Raw genomic sequence first — 20826 nt, 5'->3', positions numbered from 1 at the left:
GGGTGCTGCATTAGCAGTGTGCTAACAAGACAAACCAAAGTGGGGAGCGCCAGCGGCCAACTCCAGCTTGGCAATCTGTAAGAGCCGAGGGAATGTGCTGAGGCAAGAGACCCCTGTGCTGCTGGGTGGTCTATCCTGGCCAACCACTTAGAGCTGCATCACAGGCTTCCCACCCAAACTAATACTGCTTTGATTTTGCTCCCTCCATTTCTTTTATTAAGGAAAAGAGACCAAGATCTCACCTAGGAGCGATGTGAGCAGCCCCAGCAGCGTGTCGGTATCTTCTCCAAAGCATGAAGCCGCACTGGTGATGTCTTCGCTGTAGTTCCACAGGGTTTTGCAGATCAAACAAGCCAGCTGCCAGTCTGCCGGCCCAAAGTCTTGTAAACAGTCAACTAACCTGTAAGCATCAAACAAAAACCGTATTTTGCTCCATGTAGTTTTCTCCCTTCAAAATCCAGGCAGCCTAGAAACGTACGCTCACACCATGAAAATTGCAGGAAAATTATACATTAATAAACTTAAGACACTATTTTCTTCCTTCTTTTCATTTAGTCTAGCTCCCTACAGATGCGAACACACCTTTTGTCTATACATGGGTGCATATGCCCACCGCATCTATCCATTCCCTATAACTTTTTAACCCAATGGACCAACCTCAACCACATAGGTGACAAATGTAACCATCTCAAAGACACTAAATTCCAGCAAATTTCACTACCATCTGTGAATGTCCCAAATCTGTGGCTACCACTAGAGCAGACACTGCAATGCAAGCCGAACCTTAGCAGGCACCAAGAATTCATCCAGAAAAGTTGGTATGAATGCAGAAAAGGCTTCAGTCAGAACGTTCAGCTTATTACACAGCAGAGGATCTGACCAGAAGACAAGTTCAAAGGAATTTGCTATTTCCACAACTCACAGAGTTACCTCCTACCTTCAGTGAGGTCAGACTGTTTTGCAGATCTCACCCCTTTCTTGTATTTCCTCAGCCTGCACTCCCAATGGACACCTCTCAGAAATGTCAGTTTTATTAAGGACCATTAGGCTCTTGACCTTTTTCCCAATCTCACTTCCTTGCAGATACCGAATGCAGGCTCGATCATAAGCAGGACTCTGAAATTAAGCTGTAACTTTTCTGTCAACACCCGTTTATGTGCAGTAGCTATCCAGAGATGCAAACAGCAGCGTTCACAAGTCCTGGGACAGCAGAAGTCAGTGTTTTTCACCTGCTGTCCACAGTGACCTCGCTACTTGTAACCCCTCACTGCTCTTCTCTTCCCTAACCCTATTTTCCCTCACTTCCCTGCTTCATGGTGAGATTTACAACCTGGTGCTGAGTAAAGGGAACACAGGATAATTGTGACATTCAGGTATGGCTGAAAATAGGAGTGACTGAAAAGCAACCAAAAAGAGGTTTGCTTTTTCTCTCCTCTCTGAAGGTAGTCATTGTGGAAGACCGGGAGGCATCTAATGAAAAGCCAAAAGTACTTGCCCTAATTTTTTTGAAGTTTAACTCTCTCATGAGACTAATTCCATGTTTTATTAGAGTCAGTATATATGGGTACAATGACCTCATTTCCAAAAATCCACAGAGCTGGTTTGGCACGGTCAGGATGACCTCCACAGCAATCACTTCCAAATTCTCCAGTTTTATTCCATACTGTTACTGTTTTTTCATCCTTCTTTACAAACTCTCAGAGTACAGAAAATTCTATATTCTATATGATTCTATATTCTACTCAATATTCTCTGTAATACAAATTCTATATAATAGAATTTTCTCACATTTATTAACCAATTTGCCTGTAATTTATTTTTTCAGCTTTATATTTTGTTAGCTAACTAGAATATGGGAAGAAAGGATGAGCAGACCATGCACTGTTTACCTTGTATAAAAAAAAGTAATGATATGATGTATGAACAGGAAAGCATTTCAAAGCTAGGCATACTGCTTAATAAACGTGGGCTATGTCAACTGCTTTACAAGCACAGGAACATGATCTTTCATGTTGCTCCAATTAAGCTAGATCCACTATTATCTGAACATCAAAGCCACAAGCATTGCATCCACAGTGGTTTTTCAAGATCTAATACCACTTACAGTACAAGTGCCTTAAACCTGAACTCTTGGAGAGAGGATCTCGGGAGTTATTTATTCTCTGCTGAGCACAGCTACACCAGTACGACATAGTTACAAAAACTGCAAGAGCCCATGTGGGGTGTCATAGTTCCTGAAGCAGTCTTCATGCTTACAAGAGATGCACATTAATGGTGCCTAGTAACTGTAGCCGACACAGGATCCAGTTAAGTCAAGCCTAAGCGGCTATTGCAAAGCCATATGGTGTATGGTGCTCTCCTTCCTCTGCTGTGCCATATCAGGAGGATATGCAGGGAAATTTTTCTGTGGTTCTCAGCTCTGCAGTAGGTTAAACCACGGTAATGCTTTTGCAAAAAACATGAAAGAACATGACAGGCTTTTTCTTGAAGACCGTTAGATGCTGAATATCTATTAAGTATGTATCCTTACTACAAGTTATTTGCTCCAATAAAAAAGAATCTGATTGAAATCCTTTGGTCAAAATTACTGGAACCTGCCTTTTTTGTAAGCTTAATTAGGAACTTACTTTCCAATTCCTCCTTCTTCCATCAGAAGGGCTCGTCTGTTCTTCTCTACTGTGAGATTGAGCAGAACTCCACAGGCAGAGAAACAGGCATCTTGGTTCTTGGCATCAAGTAAAGCAATGATGAACTTGTATACTGGGTTGTAAAGGAAACAAAGTTACTGGGAAGACGGACTTACACAAGTGTTGTAGAAGTGTTATAACACTTACACAACATGTTACAACATATTACTACTTGTTAAATACATATACTTAGAAACCAGGCAAGTGCAGGATAACCTACCCAAAGATTTAACCTTGCAGCATATTACTGTGACATTTGTAGAACAGGGCTTAAGCCAGAGTAACAGCCACTATATTACATCATGCTGAACACCAGCTTTCTTCACAGCAACACATACAGAATTCCAGTTATAAAAATACACTGAAGTAATGTGAAAATCCAACCAGACGAGGCTAAGTTCACCAAACTGAATTACAGCTTATTTCTGAAAGTTATCAGCCTCTTTCCAATCTCATAGGCAGCAGAAGCTGCTGGCATTCAGCATTTGGCATCCAGAGAGGGATGTTCTTACCCCGCCAACGGCAGGGTTGCCCCAGCCCACACCCCGTCCAGCTGGGACTGCTGCAGCCCCGGGCTCCCAGGGGAGACGAGCGAGGAGCAGGCGCTGGATGTGCAGCATCTTGCAGTGTTTGCTGACGCTGAAGCCAGCAGGCAGAGGAAGGCAGCCTCAGCAATGGAGGCAGTGTTGCCTAATTGAGAGGCAGCCTCTTGGCTCTTTCTGAGCTTGGCACACTGACACCAGCCTGTCCCAGGTGGAAAATTCAGTCCTTTGACTGAGAAAGCTCATCAGCAACCAGTTATTCACTTTGTGGATACATTCTCCTCAAAAAGCAGTGATATGTCCACCCTTGAAAGAAGGGGCTGCACATTGTGGCATATCGCCTCCCTTTCAGCTCTGGCAGGTAGGTACAAAAAAAGGTACAGTGAACTGATGTTTAATTAAACTTATGACACGCCTTCTGTGGATAGGAAGGAGTTGCTGTTTTTCCCAAAGCTCTTTAGACACCCAAAGCAAAAAGACTTGAGAAGACTTGCATCCTGCTTCACCCAGAGGCAAATAGGAGGCCTTTTGTTGAGGCAGTCAAACATCTTAAATGCATGTTACAAAGTGCTGACAAGCTGTCAAACATGGGAATCAAAAACCTGTGATTATGAACCTAAATGAGAATTCAGTTGGCTTTATCGTTTTCTATCGTATCTCTACTAACCTGTAAGATTTGAAAAACTAAAGGAGTGAAAGGAAATTTTAAAATTATAAACTTAAGGAATGCCAGAGTTTTTGTAGTATTTACCTTTGTGAAGGCATAACCATGGCATATTTTTCCTACTCCAATATTTCCATTTTAATGAAACCAAAATAAAATGGTGTTTATAATAACTACTATTGGATTCTAACATTTCCCTAATTTGCAAAACATCAGAGAAGACTGCTTTTACCCTTTAACTGAGACAGCTTATTAACAATCTTCCCTTTTTAGAACTATGGACATTCCAAAACAAGACTCCTACAAACGCAAAAGTAACTCACTCTTTTTCTGTATGATGAAGTCACAGATCTCATGATCCTGGGAGAGATTGCCAAAGACTCTGACAGCCTCCACAACTCCATCCATACTGTTGCTCATTAGCAGCTTTAAAAGCACTATTGGTTTGCAGAGAAACAAAATAAAAACAATTACTTGTATATCACAAGCATGTGCTTGGCTTTTTACCAACAAATATCAGGATGCAAGCAGCAACAGCAATAAATGTAATAAATTGGAACAGTTATCTAACTGTCTGGTTGCAGTGAAGGCGGTGAGCAGATGGTGGAACAAGAGATAAATTGTGTAGGGCTCTGAAGATGAGACAAGAAGCTTCAATATGGGGCTAAATGCAAAGGAACAAATGAGGAGTTACGAAGATAGCCTAAGTGCAGTTGCAATCATGGGAGCCAGTTTTGCTATACAGTTTTGAGTGGGCTCATGTTAAAATCCAGGAAGACAAAGAAGAAAAAAAGTGTTGCACTATATAAGAGAATTGATTTAGATCCCGAACAGATGGTCTTATGGTGGGATGTCTCCTAAAACTCAAATGATTTTCTGACATTAGCTCTATTTTCTCTCAGTGCTGCTGTAACAAGCAAACACATTTACTCTGAACAGCTACCCAATATTGCCCCGGTCTGAAGCACTGACTTGCTTGCTGCTTTCCTGCTTAGCAGTTTCACATATGATTAACTTGTAACTTCAGCAGACAGAATGGGACCTTCACCATTTCCTAGGCAGAGTTACCATCACGTAGGTTTTCAGTGCATGGCAAAGGAGCGATATTACAGAAGTTACATTTCGCAGTCTTCTGCGAGTATGAAGTGAGCCACTGAAATCAGTCCATCATACAAAGAACTCAAATCAGTGAACCCTGAACCCCTGTACCACAGAAAAGTGAGAGGAAACAAAATAGAGAAAAGAGGTTGGCTTTGCTTCCATTATTTCCATCTTTGAATGTTGCAATACTGAACATGCCTTGTACCTGTCCTAAAGACACATCTGAAATGATTATTTTTTGTCTTTGGGATCCACCACTAGTATCAAAGAGCAAGTATTCTCAACATGTCTCCTGCAGGAGGACGCCTGCTGTCTTCAGTCTCTCTCTCTGGTTTTCTCTCTCCTCAGTTCAGGCAGAGGAAAGGTGATGGGACTGGTTGCTAACAACTGATGCTAACAACAAAAACAGGAGAGGGAGAGCGAAGGGGACAGGCAGAGAAGTCATTTGTTTCCACATTTCTCCAACAAGCAGTAAGGGACGGGTGGCTTATGGGTGATGAAATGAGTCGTGACAGAACAGGAGAACGGTTACCTAGGGAGAATATGATGTTTACCAGCCAGGGCACTAGGTTGACAGCCAGAATCTTTTCCTACTCCTCATTCTACCTGTTGTGTGAACTTCAGGCTCCATCTCTCCCCCAAGTCTTGTCTATGTAGAAAGGTATGCAAGATGCAGACTCTCTACCTTTTGTATAACATTAACACAAAGAGTCCCAGAACTCAGATGCAGTTCCTACACATCACTAAAACACAACTACTGTCCATACTGTCAGAGGAGAAGGAATCACACAACTCTTACACTGTCAATAGATTTATAAACCAAAACCAGACGGGAATCAGATCTTGCAGGTCTAGAAGGTACTACAAAGCAAAAACACTTTCTTACCATACTCTAATTAGAAGTAAAAAGCAACATTATTTTGTCTTAGGCATATGGATTTTGAACAAGTCTAGCAGAAATTACTAAACAGAAAACAATATGGCAAATTCCTTTGCAGAGGAAAAGAAGGGGATTTGTCTACAACTTGACTATGTTCACACAAGTCATAGAATTATGTTCCAAAAGAACAAGAAATCATTAGGGGAAGAATTTAGCCCTATGAACTTTATATTCCTGCAATATGATACCACAAAAGACTATCAGTGTCTTTACTTTCTGTAGTGTCAAAATATAGCGTGAATAACTTGCACTTTCAAAAAGCTATACCAAAAGTACTAGCTTAGAAGTCCTTACTTTCAGCAATGTGGAACTTCTTCTCTTGAACAGCAGAACTCTTCACTTTGTAGTAGGATAAGTTGTTGATTGTAGTTGCAGCATTGATGACCAACTCCTCACAGTCATCAGCTGACTTGTATTCTGATAGTAAAAAAAACCCAAACCATATGCATATGTAGATAGACACACACACAGATGCGTAACTTAGCAGTGCATTATAACTCAGAAGCAAACTGAATCATAGTTTACATGGCGACTACCACAAATATTCTGTTTTTCAGTAACATAGCAGAAGCTAACAGGAACAGCCGGTCCAAAAATGGCAACACAAAGTCACTCTTCTTGACTCTTCATCTACAGAAATCACTGTGACTAAGGCAACATGGCTTAAAATCCACTTAGTTAAGACGTTTTACAGATCCTGTTTGCTGTTTTAAGATGGAACTGAGGAGAATCCACATGCAGAAATAGGCCTGTGTGACAGACACAGAGAAACACCAAGGACTGTTCTACTGAAATGTCAGGTACACTGAAAAATTGAAAAAACCAAAAAACCCCTTTAACAAAATTTGAAGGAGACTCTCTCTTAGAGTTAACACTGTTAACAAGTGCAAAATTCCACCAGCAACTCTGAAAGTTGTGTACACCGGTTTAGAGCACAGGAAATAAGAGAGCCGAGCTCATATGGAGAGAGACCACTTTGTAGTAAACTGACTGATATGGTGCTCAGGAAGAAGGGAGGGTGGCAGAGAAATTTGAAGCTTGAGAGCACTTACGCAGCAAGTAAGACAATTCCAACCAGGGAAGCTCCTGCAGGGCTTAGGACACAACGGATGAAGTTGTAAATTTGCTTTCTCTAATCCCCATGGCTGGTGGGTAAGACTGGTAAACTAGCATACATAATCAGGTTTATTGTCTTTACATGGTATTTAATGTTCTCATCACTCACTAAAATACACCAAGTTCTCTAAGATGTATCTTGTCACTGCTAAACTCTGTTAGACTCTGTTCCTCTGCAGGAACAGTCTGCCAGTCTTAGCCTGTAATTAGATTTACAAGATCAGTAAGTGGTAAAGGAACTGCAGTCCTAAGCCTCCATTCAGAGTGAAAAGGACTTCCTCCTGAAAGGGATAAAAGTTAAAAATCTGAAAAAGATTAAAAAATAAGAGGAAATTTTTCCAAGGAGTTTGAAAGTGTGCAGGGAACAGAAAGAATACTTAATCCAGAACAGTCACAAAACCTGCAAACCTTAAAAAAAAAAAGCCCACCACCAAGCACATATATGTAGCACCTGATAAGAACAGACTTCCCTTATATATGAACTCTACGTGAGATGTATTTAAAGCAAAATTTGTTTCCTTATCCTTAATCATATCTGCAAATCTTATCACTGAATGGAACACTCGTACAACTCTTCCCCTAGCCATTAAAATGTCAGTACCAAAGCAGCAACGCTCCCACTGCTTCAAGCAGGCTATCTACATCAGCAGTTTATGAATATCACCAGATTGACTTTGTTACTTTAGCAACAGAACCGATCTAGTTAAGTATGGCTCAACCCAGATAAGGAGGTCAAGTATAAAAATTCCTAACTCTCCTTACAGACGGAACAAAGATAACACACACAACATCGGTTTTATTACCTAGTACTGCAACAAGTGATTCTACAACACGATGGGCAGCTGCCAGAGCTGCTCCTACGCTGGGATGAATGGAGAGGTTGGCCAGCACTCTGATCAGTTTTATCAGCACGTCTTCTGCTTCTGAAGGATGCTTTGGGTGGTTGTCGTCTTCCCCTTCTCTTTCACGGTAACATTTTTGTGCATTCAAATCAAGCTCATGGTAGGTTTGGAATAATGATATCAAGGTATTAACACTTCCTTTTTCTTTAAAAAATTGCTCACGGGCCTGGTTATTCTTTTCTGTTAAATTACCAAGAATGAAGACGATACGGATAACCAAATCCTGCAATAAAATAAATAAACCATATTACATGGAAAACATGAGAAGATATTAGCTGCTTAAAAAGAAGATAATACTTAATTTGCTTCACAGTTCAGTTATAGTAGGTCCAAAACAACTGAGGGAATGCCAAATACAGCAATAAGAAATAATTTTTATGCTGCTATTTTTCATAACCCTGTTTACAGATGAAATAAAAAACATCTGACAGAACTAGTATAGCATTGGGATAATTACTAATGGGATATACTTAGTATAGGTCATCTATTTTTACCAAGCTCACAGTAATCCAAAAACATCTTAAAACAGCACTTTATATAACCAGAATAATCATATGGGCCAGAGCTTACTAATCTTTCAAGCAAGCAAGCATCAGTTGTGATGGCCAAAGCCCACCTCCTTCCCTTCTTCTCTAGGACTGGTACCCATTGCAGAGGTTAAGCCACTTCCCCTTGGGTTGTTACTGTTCAATCCACGTTAGCTCTTACTCATTTCCTTGTTGAGTCCAATTGCTTACAGACAACTATAGATTTTTACCAGAAATATAATCTAAACTGACTGGTCTGTTATTCCTTAATTCCTTCTCTTTCTCCCTTTAAAGACAGGTGCCCTACAGCCTTGCCATCCTACATAACTTTTCAAGAATCCCAGAGACATTACGCCTTTTGGTGCGTCTGTAAACACCAAAGGGGAAATTTCATCAGGCCTAGCTGGTTTGAAGACACTTAAATATGCTCCAGCTCATTTTTTAGTGATAGAAAAACTCAGGCTGAAGTAGAGATTAACCATTTGGTCATGCTTAAACCTTTCACAAAAAGCAGCAAAAAAGGTATTCAACACTTCACTGTTCGGAGTGGCATCTGTCAATAACTGTCATCATCTTCTGAACACTGCCACAATTATTTCCTTAGTTTATTCTCATTACGAATGTACTATAGAAATTTTTCTTGTATCTTTTCATGTTCCTTTCTAGCTGCATTTCATTTTGTGCTTTGTTTTTTTTTCTGATTTTGATTTCACATGTTCTTACTAACCTTTTATTCTTATAGTTGCTAAATGAGACACATTTTCTAGTTTTATATGGTATCTTGAGATCCAATGATTTAACCAAGTTGCTCTCTTAAAGCACTTTCTATCCCTGCCCTTCAGTGGGATATAGGGTAACATCTCTTGTTGCTTCATTTTGGAAATACTGAGAAATAGCCTTTCCCTAGAGTAAATACCCTAAGTTAACCAGGCACAGTCCAACTTGTTGAAGTATACATCCTAATACGGAGGGAGAAAGGTTTGTAAGCACTGAATCCTTCTTTCATACATGCTCTCATCAATAAGTTTCAGGTTCTAAGCCTCTATCACAAGCCATTGCCAATAACTCTTAGGGCCAAGAAGTTGAATGCTGTCCCCCAATACAAGAAGCAGGCAGTCTCCTGAGTGAGGAATAGGTTCTCACATCCATGTATTTAATACGATCACTCTCTAGAACCCACTTCCCCCTTTTTTTTAACTAGGCATCGTATTTTTGCAAGCATCTAAATGTCACAGACAAATTTTTGTGACCATTCTTCCTGACTAACCACTAAGAGCTTCCACCTTTGCTGGCACAACCCCCAGTTCACAAAGGCTGTAAGAATTTGAAACAAACAACAGATGAATCAGAAGAGAGAACTGAAAAAAAAGCAGGCAGTCTAGTTCGACTCATTTATATTGACTTTCTAATTTTGGTCAAAACAGTATCAGCCCAGCAACAGCTCTGCCCAATCAGAAAAGAGACAAACAGGTACCGCGCAGCAATCAACTGATATTTTGAGAAGTGTGATCTCAACTGTGCTTTCCACCTACAGGCTAGCAAAACAAACTTATAAAATACTTCTTCTTAGCTAAGCACATCCGGTTTTAATAACATATTACCAAGGTTTCATTATCTTCCAGTGAAAATTTAACTAGCAGAGTCAAAGAGAAAAGCTGGTACAACTTCCTTAGTAGCATAATACTTTAGAGTTCATATTCTTTTTGGTTATATTTTTTAAAAAATATTCATGGGTAAGCACTGAGAGGGTAAGAAACACCAGCTTAGAACTGGTGTGTAAAGAATACATATAAAGACGAATGTTATTTTGAAACTGCTTGCAAGACTAAACCTGAACAAGGCCCATGGGCCTAAAAAAATCAGCATAATAAATGACATTATTATGCATCTCCAAATGTTTGGAGCATATGGAACTTCAGGCATTCTTGCACAGTTACAGAAAAACTACTTAGCAGTCATTTATCAGATTAATTTATATATTATGGAGGTTTTAACACTAAAGACAAATTGGATTAAATATAGGAATTACACTCAGTTATTTCATCTTTTTATAATGAGGCATTCATGTGAGACATGCTGTCCACAGAATGTACCCAAATCTGACTGGACCACACAGTTTCACTTACACAAACAAATTTGAAGAAACATATCAAGAAAAGCTCAAGGAGAACTGGGGTTTTTTTCTTTGCTTCCAATCTAAGAAGAAACTGATAATTTTATTTGTTTTAACACGGTAAGGGCACCACAAACTCATCAGCATTTAACTCTTATTTTTCTGACAACCAGAACCACATACATTTGATTACAGACAGGAAAGATTTCTTTGCTTATCTCCTCCTAAAAATCTATGCTTTGCACTGCCCTAGTAGCAAAGGTACCCAGTGTACTTGCTGAGTCATGGAACCTGACAGCAGTTTATCTTGGCGATTAAAAGGTACCTGCCTTTCAGCATAAAGCATGATGAAGAGAGGTACAAATAGTACAGCTTTACCTATCAGTGAGAAAGGAAAGCCAATTAGGTCAGTAATTTCTAACCAGAACAAGATAAAGACAGGAGGGGAGTCCCTTCTAGAGTCTGTACACATTGGCCAAGATACCTGTTTGGTATCTGGACCCTCAGCAGGGGAGGGGTAGTATGGGAAAAAATAATCAGATGCCATCGGCTGTGTTCCTATTAAATCTCCAGCCGTCAGTGAAATTTGCTTTCCGTGTTACTCAAATTCCAATGGAGGCAGTCAGAACTCTACCACTGCCCAGCAGTATGAACTGCTTCTAGGACTCTAGAATCTAATTTACATTTCATTTCCAAATTCTTATTTCTGCTTTATTACGTACCTTGGAAAGAAAATTTAAGACTTTTATTTGCAGGGCCTGATAGTCTACTTATAAACAAAATAAACAGTAGTTTATGCCACCCTGGAGCTAGTCTCTACCAAACACAGTAAAGATTCATCTCAAAGTGACATTCTGGCTGTGAAAATTCCTGGTCAAACCCAGAAATAACAACTGACCCAAACCAAGACTTGATTTAAAAAGAAGGATAGCAGGGAGTACTTTTTCAGTAAAGAGGGAACCTCTTTCTCTGCAAATATGAATACATTTGAGAAGGAGAGGCCATTAGAAGAATATAGTTATATTTCTGTGTCCCACAGCCACAGGACCCTACCCAATAATTTCTACACCCAAAAATCTGATCTGTTTAGGTAAACTTTTCAGAAAAGAGTTAATTTGCATTTAGTGACTTTTAGCAATGAAGAACTCACGTCCATCCTTAGGTTTGTTTGTGGATGTCTGGATGAAAAGCAATGTACACACTCTAACAAAAAACATTTCAGAAATCATGAACTAAAAAAAAGAAGTTGAAAACCATATTGCCAATGGTATTGCTCCAATGATTACTGAACTCTCTGGTCAAAATCTGTACTCATATTACTAGTTTAAATTTAGGCTTCAGCCACTATTTCTTATTATCTCTTTTTTCCTAGATTAAATGATGGTCTACTAAAAGAAATGTTTTTCTTGCGCAGATTCTATTAATAGGCAACTTGCTAATGGGCTGACCTTTGTCATTGATAAATTTGCTTAATCTTGGGTTGTTTTTATTAACTCTAATCAATCTTCTAAGCTCTTTTCAGAGCTGTTCCCAAGGTTTCAGCACCTTTTGTAGAAATGAATACCAAAACATAAGGCAAAATATTTTGGTAACAGTGCCTGTCACATCAAGCAGTAATATCTTCTTCTTATTATTTGATATTCTAACGTTTACCTGCCTGGTAATTACGTTCACTCTCTTGTACCTTTTGATACACTGGAACGGCAGGCTTCAATACGATATATGCCAATGAAGGCTGGTTGACTACAAACTTTGAGCTCTACATTCTTGACAATTTTATGTTCAGAGTCCATATCACATATTTTGCACTTTCCTTACCACTTGTGCATTTTCGTTCATACAAAAAAACCCAAACAACAACAAATCCCAAATCACATCCAAAGTATTGGGAAGATGCAAACATACTATCAGCTCAGCAGCACACTGCCTGAAATCATACTGTAGGAAAAGGGTGACCTTCTGTGGTTATTAAGATTTAGCAGCAGGGAAGTTTCTTCATAGTCATCAGAATATTTACCCTAAAATGGATACTTTCTTCTTGACAAAAATGTTAATTCAGAGAGAATGAATGATCAGTTATGAATATGCACGTGCACACACAAAACACAAGAGGAAAGTGTTATATTTTGGTTCTTTTATGACCAATTACTATACTCCTTTCATAGCTTTTTTTAATTGCCAAGGCACTATTATAACATTGGGCTAAAGGGAGGAAGAATACAACTGAAAATACGTATTTGTAAACATAGGAGAAAAGAACCACATGGTCTATGTAAGTTCATAGGGCTACATCGACAAGCATTTAAGTAGAAGTGGTGGCATAAACAGCACCCACTTACCTATGCAGTCACAGTTTGGTTCCCTCCCATATTGTTACCTCAGTATTTGTGAACAGGGAACTATTTGCACGGCTGTTCAACAAACTAAACTGAAAAGCAATGCAGGTGATAACAAACAAAGGGACTGGGGTTCTTTTTTCCAGTTTTAAGGTTATGGGAAGCTGGGTCAGCTCTGTGAAATGGCGTATCATGCTGTCACCCAAACAGCTGTCCTCAGCCCAAAGGAGGGATGGCACATAGGGAAAAGTGAGTAACCAGAACACAAAGAACACTTAGGTCAGCATTGATGACCATTTCTTTAGAGGCAAGCTACAGATATAGAAACATGAACACACTACCCACCCCCTCCAAAAAATAGTAATAAAAACATCTTCAGTATCTCAGAAGACCATGATGCCACTGAGCAGAGTGCCAATAATACTCTCAAAGCATTTAAGAGGCAAACATGTAAATCTGAACTAAACATAGCTGCAGCATTAGACTCTATTAAGAGCCCGTGGCTGCTCTGGGGTTTTACGTGACTTATGTTATATGACTGACTGAAATGGACAGATACTGGGTTCCTAGGAGCTCATCACAGAATTCTCCATAAGCCAGCCAAAAATCCAGCCAGGAAGGCCAGTTACTGCATGCAGACAAGCCTTCACCTAATAAATAAAACCAGAAACTAAGTAGAAGAATTCCCTGCATTTACAGGCCTCATTTGTGACAACCTTCCCACCACCCTAAGTGCAAAAAAATCATTCAACAGCCCTAAAAAATGAGTCTTTTTCTCAGAGGGAGTCAAGAAAAAGTCTCACAAGCAAAAGTCTGCTTGCTCACAGAAGACTATAAACTGATTTGGAACCTGCCACCTGATAGATGCATTTGAGAAGAAAGCTGGGTGGATCCAGGCACAGTGAACCCGATAATGCACACATCTCCTTAAAGGAGATGACAAGGCAACATCAGACTATTCTTCATTTAATACATTGTTTCCAACAAACTGATTGTTAAATCAAGCAGGTAAAGCAGCATGCAAATTATAATTGTAAATTAGTGCAGTTCTACTAGCTGATGCAAGAGATGCAAGAATCTTCTCAAGCATATCAGGACCAAGAAGTCTGCCAGAATCTGCAGAAGCAATTGATGATCAGGGTAAAACAGGGTAAAACATGGGCTTTCAGAGAAGAAAATGTCATGGCAGAGAAGCTAAATGAGTTCTTTGCATTGATTCATGCCCCCTGTGAAAGAAACTCACTGCTACAGACTTCACCAGGGATCACTCATCACAGGATCTGTCCAAAACCGAAGTGATCACAACCAGTTTTAAGGAGTAAACTGACACAACAGTAACAAATCAACAGGACTGGATAATCACCCTACATTTCTAAAAGAACTAATTAATTAAATAGCTTAATTATTAACAGTGATGTGCTACCTCTCAAAACTGCCTTGATGCCTAAGCACTGGAAGGGTAACAAACATGGAATCTATTACAAGAAAAGGATCCAAGTGAGAATCAAGCCTGGTGTCTGTACCAGATAAATGAAAGGAAACCATAAAAACCAACAATGAGTGGACAGTCAGATAAACGCAGTCAGCTTTAAGACTCCTCAGTCCTGACTTACCCAATTCTTGAGCTCTTTGTTCTTTTGACAATAAACATATGCAAAAGACACCCATCTGATATCACCCATGGGGCTTTCCAGGAGGCTTTTGACAAAGTCACTCACCTAAATCCTAGCGAAACTAAGCAGTCATGCTGGAAGGGAGAATGTCCTCATGATACATAAACGATTAGAGGATGGAAAACAGTAGCTCAGCAGTCCCTGCGGTGGTGGAAGATAACCAGTGGAGCTCCACAGGGTTCTGTGCTGGGACCTGTTGTGTTCTATTTGCCCATAAACAACACGGTAAAGCGGGTGAAAGCAGGGATATGAAAGACTTCACTGATGACACTAAGATATTCAAAGTAGTAAAGATGAAGGCTGACTGAAGAGCAGATAAAGTATTTGTAGTCAACTGGTAATAAAATAGCAGATGAAATTTAAATGCAGATAAACATTAAATTATGCATGTGGAAAACCACAGAACAGTCATACCTTCATGTATAAAATGACAGCCTTTGAGCCAACAATAACCACTTGGAGAGCAATCTTAGTATTAATGACAGATTCTTCACAGGGGTTTAATGCTTACAGGAGGTCAAGACAGCAAATAAAATTTTGTGAATTCCTGGGAAATAAACTTATGCAGGCAAAATCTATGATATGGCCATGTCTTAACTGCCGTGTTCTGGTTTCCTCACCTCAAAAAGAGATACAGGACACAGGACTGTAGAAAGTTCTGTGAAAAGCAACACGGGTGCACAATAGGACCAAGTAAGCAAGAACACTTCAGCCTAGAAAAGAAATAACTCAAAGAGGATATGATAAAGGTCTAGAAAGTCAGGGGTGGTGTGAAATGAATGACTGACAACTAAACATTCACCGACTTTTCAATACAAGAACCAGAGGGAATCAAATGAAGACAGTAAAGGCCAAGTTCAAAACAAGTAAAAGGAATTATTTGTGCAATGGGTAGCTGCTATGGCAACTCCTTACCAATAGATGTTTAAGATGTTAGAAGTTTATGTGGGGTAGATAGGAGACTGTAGAATTTCATGGAAAGGAAGTCCGCTGAGGTTTATTTCATACACAGAGAACCACAGCTGGCTGAGGAAGGTTCCAAACTTGGGAAGAGCTGGAGGTTTGGTAAGTATATGCAGGAAGTGTGTGCTTGCTCTGTTTTTACTGTTTTCTAGGTATCTGCTTTTCACCACTGCCAAGTATGGACAGTAGGCTGGATGATCCTTCCATGTGAACCTATGTCAGTAATGCTCAATAGGCAATTGCTGCATCCAGCAATGTCAGATACTTAACAAATGTTTCCTAATTAAAAATGTAGGCTACACTAAAGTACAAAGGGACTTTTCTATGCAACAGGCACAAGATTTCTTCTGTGCAAATTTTCGTGCCGCACCTTGTGTCTGTGCACTTAAAATGGAAAACAGACTCCTAACTGTACACTGATAAAAATGACAGCGGGGCCCCAAAAGGCCACCTAAGCTCAGGCAGTGCCTGACCTACTGATAGAAGCTACTGTCCTATTTAGGCAACCTACTGTTCCAAAAGCATGGCCTTCTTATGACTCGTGACACTAACTACAGCCGGAGAAAGTCGTCCTTTATATAGCTTATATGAAAAGCTTGGAGATGATAATGATCTGGGAGAGGTGAACAGCATCTTGCTAAAAGATTTCTGGAGATAGGCAAAAGACTACAATGCTGACTAGAAACAGAAGCATGCAAAACAACATATGCTGGCAACATAGAGGCTCTACATGAACACTTCTGCAAGCTTTCAAGGAGTTTTTGTTACTCCACACAAGTAAGCTCCAAAACCAACCACAAGTGATGTCCAACAGAAAGTGTACTTCACATGCAAAGAAAAGCACTGCTGAATTCCCCAGTCTTACCTTGTAGACCCAGCTTTTCCAATCTTCTGTAATCCTCTCCTGACCTAGGACTACGACACATGGAATTTAGCAAGTCTTGCCAACTTAATTTCCCCGAAAGTCTTCCTCACAGAGTTAAATGACTACTCTCCCATTCCTTCTGACTCTTTTACCCAAGAGAGAAAACCAGCAGAGAAAAAAAAGAGCTGAAATGGCAGTGTGGTGAAAAGAACGGAGACTATTTGGGTGGCAGCTGTGGAATTCAGTGTGGTGCGGGAGCAAGTCATTAATCCTATTTCCAGTGCTCACACTTTTATTTTCACAGTATTTAATGCTTATTTTTAAAGTCACAGTTATGAAAGCACTTGAGAAAGTCCGGGTGCTGGTTTTCTCTTTTTCGCCAGTATGTTTCTAGCTGCCATGATTGCCAGTAAAAAAACCTGATCTCATGAACTCTGCAACCTGAAAATTGAGAACACACACACACACACTTCCTTTCTTAACATACCAGTTTTCAGTCCTGAGGATTTTTAATGATTTGAGTTTAATGTTACTGATTTATCCTCCTCTTTGCTGCTTCTTCCCACAGCAATTTTACTCACACTGCTGTAACTTGTTTTGTTTTCAACACATACCGACTTGCTCCGTAACTCACTAGCTGTCACCATTTTAAAAGAAAGATTAGTACTGCCAACTACACCTCAGGAAAAACATTTGCACTCCTCACAGCTCAAGTGTTTATTATATACTACAGAAAAAGTGGTGCATTACATTATCCATGTGCCTTTTCTTGTTTCTGCAGGGCTTCACTAAGCTGACAACTGACAGTTGCATGCTTGTTTGAAAACTGCAGTAAGAAATAATTATTCTGAAGACACTGCATATATAATAATCACAACATAATAACCAAGTGTTTTTAATACACAAGCTATTTCTTTACTAATTTGTATTTTGATAAAGCAACTGACAGTTTAATACAAAAAGCAATGCTAATGCAGTAAAGAAAGATGTATTTCAAGAACACTTAATAAATTAGACAAATGAGAAGCTAAATTCTGAACACTACCTGACAACAAACAATTTGAATTTATATATGACCCTACAATTCATTATGACACAAAGCCATTATCTCAGGAGCCTAGAAAAGTTTCCCTTAAAATTACAGATGAAAATTGAAAGGAAGATGTTACTCAATTGAAGCACTTTATTCCCAGTCCCGTCATTTGTAGAGTTTTTAATACAGTGCACACAAGGAAAAATAACTATAAATCTAGTAAAATATCATGCCTTTGATATTTCTCATTATTTACATAGTGTTTACTAAAGTGTCTCTGAAGACTATACAATGCAAGAGCAGTCTGAACCTAGAAACACTCAGATACGCTGCAGAAACGTTAATCTACATACATGTAGAAGAACGGAAACAACTCAATATTTGTTCCTTTTCCGTGTGTATTATCACAGAAAACAGCGAGGTAGGTAAACAGGAAAGGAAGAAATTATTTTTGTATTTGGGAAGAGAAAGCAGGGATTGTTCAGCATAGCCGATCTGGTTACCTTCATTAACTGCCTTGAACAACAGCAGCACAAGAGACCACCTTCCAGGAATTACTAACCCTGGCATAAGCTGGATAGCATACCTACATGTCCTCAAATCAGTTTAGATGCTGGAGCGGCCAAGAAAGCTTCTGTCTTCTAAGAATAATCTTAAAGTGATTTAAAGTTCTATGTTTCGAAACCTTGTTCCAACTATGCTTTACATAAAAATTATTTTCCTCTTAAATCTTACCTGGCAATAGAGCCAAGTAATTTACCATACACGGGGCACTGCACTCCTACCAACACAGCAACCTTTAAACCTTTGATCAAACCCCCCCAGCCTGGCGTTCTTTTTTTTTTTTTAGGAAAAATCACTATGATATGGCAGGACAATACAGCAATTCCTGACTCTATGTTCTAATCAAGTTGGTAGCAAGCATACTCATAATTTCAGCTCATAATACAAGGCATTTTGACAAGCCCTAAACACTTATTTCTAAGTCAATGTGCCAAACGCGGTATTGTAGGCACATGGTTTCCTCTGGTAGAGCAGAGATATATTCTGACACCTCATGCAGCTAAAGGAACAATTTTTCCCCTGCCTTCAAACTGCTCAACTCTGAAAAATTCACATTTCTTTTGCAAGGGAGGAAGGCAGGAGAAATCCCAACAATTTCCTACTATTAAATATTCAAATAAACTATTTGCTTTAAAAAGTATTTTTTAAAACAAAGAAAAACAATTAAGTACTCAAAGGACTGTTTCTACACATGCAAAGGATAGATAAGTCAATCAACTATCTATCCTCTGTATTGCTTTGGCTTTTTAATCTAAATTATTTCATTTCAATTATTTACTACTTAGAAATGCTGTCAACCATTTAAAATTTTTATTTGGTAAATGCATAAAAGTAGGTCACTGAAAACAAGCTTATGCACAATAATACACAGACACATCAGAGGATTAATATAGAAAAATCAAGAGATGAAAAAACTGACCTGCTGCTTCTGGTGTTTGTTTAGTAGGGCTAAAAATAAGATGTAACATCTGGAGCAGTCTGCTAAAGCCACGCAGAAGTCATCATAGGAAGAAAGTTTGCTACAAACGTACAAAAATAAAATATCAGTGAATGAAAGCACTTTCTTTCTACTAATGATTTTTTTTAAAAAAATCACTCTGCTTTTGACTCTCTGAGCTGTATTTGCCAACAAATGAAACGAAGGCAAATACTCTGACTTCTTGGAGAGGCATATGCAGTTACAAAAGAGCACAACAGAAGTGTAGCTATCCTTCCCACAGTGAATCACAGGAAGAAGTGAACATAAGGAGCTTCCCAACCTGCTTGCCATATGGGCACAGTATGCTAACACCAGCACTTCTTAGCATTGAATGGGAGAACTGTAATTTCAAGATGACATGGGAAGTCAGACAGGAGAAGAAATAAAGGGCTCCTTCCTAATGCATGTCTAGTCAAGCCCAGCGACGTCTCTCACCAGCCAGATATGGAGAACACGCCTTCTTGCAGTCACGATTTACCTCTGTGTATTCCCTAACAGCTGTTCTGGTCCTACACTGCTCACCTTGGCCATTACGAAATAAGAGAACTGGACGTGCTCTCGTCATACCAGAAACACTGCAATAACAGAACAAACCAGGATAACCTCTTACTTCCCACGTAGTCAAAACCAGCAAACATCTGTGTTGATGTTCAATGACAACCAATTACAGCACGACTTACAGACTTACTGTAATCTGAATAGATTGAGTATATTCTCTACAAAGAAGCTGTCTAAAGTTACTGACTGAGAGATGTGAATAATCATTCTGCACTATTAGAAGACCAAACAAACTTCAAATACGTGCTCTTTACTGCATAGTACAATTTTTTTTCATTTTTTTTTTGTGACTGCAATTTCAGGAAGCTAATTAAATCGATTTTATGGCTAATTTGTATCCTTGGAGCATGCAGTTCACTAAACTTAAGAAAAAAATTGAAGGAGTAGGAAACTTTAAATAAGAAAAATTACTTTTGCTCCATATTGAATTCTAGATCAAGTAAATGGCCTTGTCAGAATTACAGTGTAAGTATGAACTACATTTAATTGCAAACCCATTACCCCACTTTTCATGGCATTTTCCAAGTGAAAGAAATGCTCTCTCCGTGGATGAAGTAAGTATGCTCAAAGTGCTGTTATCATTGCTAGGACCAACCCATTTTTAGGAACAAAATTAGACACACAGATGTGGACGAGGTAGCATGGAACTGGGGAAGCAATTCATATGCTTTACAGGTAGCACAAATGGCAAAGGACCAGATTTGTCTGCTTTTAGCTGTGGAGAGGAAGGAATGACAGTCCCTTATGCAGCTGCTCTTCAATGCGCAACCCGATCTCATCTAGCATGGAGAAGGCGATGGATAATTTGGAGGAGCTGAATAGGAAGATAAGTCCACAGCAGAATGACTTATCAATGAACATGGAGCCACAGGCAACATGACTTGATACACTAACAAAGCAGCAACAGCAAATACATCATCTAGAACAGCATTGATAAATTGTGCTTACAAACTCCTCCTGAAATTACCAACAGTTAATTTCACAACTTCTTCAAAATCCTTAAACTATTTGCAAGGCCACTTAGCATTGGATATTGCAAGCTGGTGCTTGGTAACTGCAAGATTTTTTGACTGAGAAACTATTCAGAGTACAAACAGATCTTTTTGGGTGATCCACTCATACTGATCTCCCTCTAAAAAGCACATCTTGGGAAGCAGCCACTGAGCCACTCATAAAACTGAGATTCTTTCAGTGCTTCCAACTGCACACTCAAGCCCTGATCCCACAGATTAATCTGACAGCTCAAAACAATGAACGCTGATC

General features: G+C 39.3%; 1 protein-coding gene across 1 annotated transcript in view; it reads right to left on the bottom strand.

Annotated features, from left to right (window-relative positions):
* Window positions 1–242: 242 nt before the first annotated feature.
* Window positions 243–20826, bottom strand: part of ARMC2 (armadillo repeat containing 2) — a gene marked incomplete at its 3' end in the record, with an annotated part of 54501 nt that continues 33917 nt past the window's right edge. Inside the window, exons 13-18 of the mRNA XM_010189936.1 lie at window positions 18946–19045; window positions 7854–8175; window positions 6229–6351; window positions 4217–4330; window positions 2628–2760; window positions 243–400 (exon numbers count right to left, since the gene is read on the bottom strand). Of these exons, the coding sequence (XP_010188238.1) occupies window positions 243–400; window positions 2628–2760; window positions 4217–4330; window positions 6229–6351; window positions 7854–8175; window positions 18946–19045 (950 nt within the window). The remainder of the gene's footprint in view (window positions 401–2627; window positions 2761–4216; window positions 4331–6228; window positions 6352–7853; window positions 8176–18945; window positions 19046–20826) is intronic.

This window comes from Mesitornis unicolor, unplaced genomic scaffold (genome assembly GCF_000695765.1).
Source record: "Mesitornis unicolor isolate BGI_N332 unplaced genomic scaffold, ASM69576v1 scaffold6238, whole genome shotgun sequence".
Taxonomy (NCBI): domain Eukaryota; kingdom Metazoa; phylum Chordata; class Aves; order Mesitornithiformes; family Mesitornithidae; genus Mesitornis; species Mesitornis unicolor.
The sequence above is the reverse complement of the archived record's forward strand: the minus strand, read 5'-3'. Positions and strand labels throughout refer to the sequence as shown.